General features: G+C 36.9%; 1 protein-coding gene across 2 annotated transcripts in view; it reads left to right on the plus strand.

Moving 5' to 3' along the window:
* KCTD9 (potassium channel tetramerization domain containing 9) overlaps positions 1 to 3,636 on the plus strand; it is a 45,505-nt gene extending 41,869 nt beyond the window's left edge. For both annotated transcript variants that reach the window (XM_015565720.1, XM_006766440.2), the window contains one exon: positions 1,764 to 3,636. In XM_015565720.1, the coding sequence (XP_015421206.1) occupies positions 1,764 to 1,880 (117 nt within the window). In that variant the 3' untranslated portion in view covers positions 1,881 to 3,636. The remainder of the gene's footprint in view (positions 1 to 1,763) is intronic.
* The last annotated feature ends 1,728 nt before the right edge of the window (positions 3,637 to 5,364 follow it).

A 5,364-nucleotide genomic window follows, 5' to 3' on the forward strand; every position in this document is an offset into this window, starting at 1 on the left:
ACCCCCTTTCTCCCCTTCCCCCTTCCCCTCTTTCTCTAACATCAATCAATCAATAAAGTAATTGGCTGGTAAGAACTTCGGGGTAACATGCCAGAACAGCTGGGGGGCTGTTTTCCTTGCAAGTGCTTATTAAAACAACCTGAATTCCGGAGCACGGTCAGTTCCTAAGTCAGAGATGCCAGTTTCAGACGGGAAGATTCATTTGACATTCTAAGTTCATTTCATTTCTCCGTTTTCCTTGAGTTTTCTCATGTAGATAAGTTTGATGGGTGCTTTATTGACCTGATTTATCGTTTTTCTTGTTTCAATTCCAAACAATTAAATGGGGCCAGATTATTCCTTGAACTACTTGAGAAATTTAAACGATATCCAGGTTTGAAATCAGGTTGGGGAAAGCCTATTCTAAATTGACATCATATTCTTTTTAATTCTCAGCATGAGATTTTAATTCAGCTTTCTCATGAGCACTGTTTTCTATATTTTGTCTTGATTTGCCAGTTTTGCCAGCTGGCCCAGTAGCTGTGGATAGGCCTGCCTTGGCGCTGTCCAGTAGCATTTCTGCAGTGCTGGGCATGCTCTGTGTCTGTTCAGTACAGTAGCCATCAGCCCACATGGCTGTTGAACACTGCAAATGTGGGTAGTGTAAGTGGGAAATGAATTCTTAAGTTTATTTAATTTTGACTCATTTCAATGTAAAAGGGCACATTTGACTGGTGCCATCATATTAGACAGCACAGCCTTAAACAAGAAAATCTGGCATAGATTGGACTGTAGAGAACAATACATCAAAATTTGCTGTTGATTTTTTTTTTAATGTTTTGCCTTGTTCTCTTAATACTAAACAGAAGTATAGCAGATCCTATTAAACTTAAAGGCAAAAGTGCCAGCCTACAGCTGAAGATATAAATTAGTTAAGTACCATTACTTAATTTTTTATTATTTTTTACCATCACCTAAGATGATGACTTTTTTTCCTTGATTTTAGATGCCTTGTAGTCAATGGTTAAACAGCAAAAGCCTCCCTCTGTCCCAAGTGATTTTAAAGATTAAGGGTTGACTCCTGGGGGGCAGCAGCTGACATTCTGTTCTAAAAGAAGATGTGCCGTCACCTTTCTCTAACTATGGTCCCCACCGTCCCCAGGGACTTATTCAGAATCTCTTGTCTCATCTGTCACACTATAATTGCAAGAGAAATTTAAAAGCAGTTTGCAATGATGGTGGTAGTTACACTGTTGTATAGGTTTATTAAAACTAATTGAATTGTGCACATAATTTTGGGGTTAAAAAAAGACAGTTCCTTGCTATAAAAATATTAGGGTTGAGGAATGGAATTTAATTACTAAGTAAAATCTTTCTCTCAGATTTTTCAAAATAGTGTCTCAATTCTCCCCCAACCCCCTTTCATTGTTGCTGTTCTTTGATTGTGGTAAAATTGTTTAGATAATATTTACTACATTTGAGTCCAATTTTAAATGATTTTAAATGACTGACTGTAAAATACATGATCACAAGGGACGTTTCCTTGTTAACATCTGTGTGTGTGGGGGGGGGGGGCGGGGGGAGATGTCAGCCAGAGCATCAACTAGAGAGGAAAAATGGAAATATCAGAACATCTGATTTTTAAAACTGCAATTTTCCAGAAATAACCAAGTTTTATTATGTAGCAACCTTTTCCTAACATGCCTAGGAATCATTTTTGGAAAGGAACAGATAAAACCTTAAGTCTTTGTATTAGTTACACAGTTATTGTTTTTGTCTTACAGAACTGCGACTTGTCTGGGTGTGACCTTCAAGAAGCCAACCTGAGAGGTTCCAACGTTAAGGGAGCTATATTTGAAGAGATGCTGACACCACTCCATATGTCACAAAGTGTCAGATGAGAATTTAGGGCTGGAGGAAGATGCTCAAAATGAAAATGTTTTCATTATCACTTTTATTTCTCCACTCAGTTGTCTAGAAGACATAACACTGTAAGGAAATTAAAAAGACAAAACCATTTAGAGGATTATGCTTGTTCTCAGTGGTGCATAAGGGAAAAGTGGCTTTTCCCCACATTCTGGTTTCACCAGAGAAGCACTCATTTACCAGCTGTAGGGAGGCTAGGTTAGATTGCTGCCTTTAGAGTGGAGTGGGGGGTTCGCGTGGCTTTATGACTGGGAATGCTATCTATCATATTTGCTTTAGATAGGCATGATGTGGAATTACCATCTTGGTTTGAAATGCATTTGAGGATTTTCATTTATGAGAAGCACAACCTATGAAATTTTATTTATTGAGTCTCTAGATGCATATGGATATTTAAATTGTTAAACTTTATGAAAATTGCAAGAGGTTGTTCAGGTTATAAAAAGCTTTAGGACTGCCTCCCTTTACCTGTCACACCATGTGAATATGGTGAGATCAGACTCCCAGAGGCTCTCTTTTAAGGTTCATTTTAATAATGGTTATTTTTTTAGAACAAAATAGTAGCTGAATTAAAGAAATCTTCCATTCCTACTGGGTGAGACAAGAGTTGAAAGAAAGACATCATTGTACATCATTGTCAGCTGAAGTCACAATGGAACTCTGTAGTAACAACCTATAGGAACAACTGTTAAAGGAGCACTCTTCAGAATCTCATTCTAAGCAAGTTCCACTCAATGCAGACCAGGCAATCTTTTATTTACACTACCAGCCTAGTTTCCTCCTGTACAGTCAAAACAAGCATAGGAAGATACTTCAAAACCAAAAAACCAAGGTGTGTTACTAATATTTAATTCAGTGGCCAAATAGTTTAAACAGGGCCAGCTTAGAACTAGATACTAAGTCTCAATCCATTGCAATCAAATGCTGTAAAATATGAATGGGTATTGCAAAGTCATCTTTTAGATAGCTAGAATTGCAGCTAAAACCATACAGTGGAGAATGAGGGATTTTAAACTGACTGTTTGATTATAGCCATTAAAAACATTTGGCTGGTCCAAAATGTAATACCAGTCAGTCAGCACCTGTGGTTCTTTAACTTATATTTTCTCATTTGGTTTTGTTTTAATAATTTTAGCCTCGTTTTCTTGAGTCATTATCTCTCTGAGCAGCAGAGACAGGGCCTCACCAGTAAACGGTGTCCTTACATCTGCCCCAAGAGCAGGAATAGTGCTGTATCCAAATGGATTCTGAATTCTCCAGACTCATCAGTTGAGGCAATGAATTATTAAAAGCCACTTTGTATCCTTTGGGAGGATGACATGTCTTGAATATTTACGTAGCTTATTCTTCTATATCTACATATGCAAAGCTTTCCTTACAGTAAAGGATATACACATAGTGGGAGGAAATCAGGCCTTTACAGGTAAAGGAAAGCAACTTCAGAAATGAATTATTTTCTTTGCTTTATTATTTTTACCAAGACAGAGAAGTATTGTATTGAGAGATATCTATTTTCATAATCAATATGTGCCTAAATTATATTTAAACCATTTCACTCTGTAGTATATTTTCAACAATTATAGAAAATGTGGTTCATCTACTTAAGGGTGCCTCTGTAGACATAACCTGAAAGTGCAGAAGAATCTGAAAGATGAAACATGATAGTCTTAGAAACTGCAGAGTTCGGGTCTAATGTATACTGCATTAATAAACAATTTGAAATGTTGAAAAGGAGTTTCTTGTCTGGCTTTTGAAAAGCAACACTTTCTAATTTTTGCTCATATTTCTTCAGTATGTATTGGTGACTAACCGGAGGGTCTGGGTGGAAAAAGAAATACAGCATAACGCTTACTGTGGGCTAGTTTTTTTTATTTACTTTTAAAAAATGGTTTGAGAAAGAGAGAAACATCTATTCATTCCACTTATTTATGCATTCACTAATTTATTATTGTATGTGCCCTGAGTGGGCACCCCCAACCTTGGGGTATTGAAATGACACTATAACCAACTGAGCTACCCAACCAGGTAGCTCATTAACTTACTGGCCCTGACTGGTTAGAGCAGTGATGGCGAACCTATGACACGCGTGTCAGAGGTGACACGCGAACTCATTTATTTGGTTGATTTTTCTTTGTTAAATGGCATTTAAATATATAAAATAAATATCAAAAATATAAGTTTGTTCTACTATGATTGCAAATATCAAAAAATTTCTATATGTGACACAGCACCAGAGTTAAGTTAGGGTTTTTCAAAATGCTGACACGCCGAGCTCAAAAGGTTCGCCATCACTGGGCTAGGGCATAGGCCAATCTATGTGGCTCTCTCATATCAATGTTTCTCTCTCTTCCCACCCTCCCCTCCCCACCTCTTTCCACGCTCTCTACAAATCAATGGAAAAATATCCTCCAGTGAGAATTAACAAAGAAAGAAGAAAGGGCCATTAAAGTAAATTTATTTGTTTAAGCATTATTTTATGATCCCCTTAAAATCCACCAACAGGAAGAAATTTCAAAAAAGAAGAGACTGCCTCCCAAAATTCATTTAATTTGTGTCACTCTAGCTGATGAGCGTTACCAATTAGCTGTATTAGGTTGTTTAAATATGTCGCCCCCACCCTCCAAAACATTCTCGCCTGACCACTAGAGAGAATCTTAGGGAGGGAGGGAAGTTTCAAAATAGTAAAACTTCCATTAGGCCTAGTGATGAAACATGTGCATATACAGAGGCAAAAATACAGTTATTGTTGGAAAGAAGGGACAGAAAAATGTTTTATAGCTAAATTATCTACATGTATAAAATTTAGTACTCTACTGTGTAATTATTTAGAGCATTATTTTATATTATGCTGTCATTTAGCCTAGTAATTTAGCCCACCTGCTTCCACACTCTCTAAAAATCAATGGAAAAATACAGTTTCAAAGAAATTTTAGTAGGAAATAATGTAAATTTATTTCCTTATGAAGTTACCATCACAAATCAAGAATTGAAGATTTTCTCCAGTTCATTTATGAATTGGCTATTTATACTGTAAATCTACCCTTACATCAACTTTAAATCATCTTTTAAAAAAAATCCTCACCCGAGGATTATGTTTCTGTTGATTTTAGAGAGGGATGGAGGGAGGGAGGGAGAGAGAGAGAGAACGACAGACATCCTGCAAACCAGGTATGTGCCCTGACCAGGAATTGAACCTTCCAACTTTCGGTGTAAGGTACAATGCTCCAACCAGCTGAGCCACCGGCCAGGACTAAATCTTCTTTAATTTATGAAAAGCCCTAGAATGTTATTAAATCTCCAAAGAAGTATTATTTTTGATATTTTAAAATTAAAAGGTACACCTCTGCAAAGAAAAGCAGTTACTTCATTTTCCAACCGAGCACCTATTCGAGGATTAATTTTCTGAAACCCTTTCACAACCTTAGATATGTCAGCAGGTGTTCGGGAGTTCTTCCTGCT

Source organism: Myotis davidii, unplaced genomic scaffold, assembly GCF_000327345.1.
Source record: "Myotis davidii unplaced genomic scaffold, ASM32734v1 scaffold502, whole genome shotgun sequence".
Taxonomy (NCBI): Eukaryota; Metazoa; Chordata; class Mammalia; order Chiroptera; family Vespertilionidae; genus Myotis; species Myotis davidii.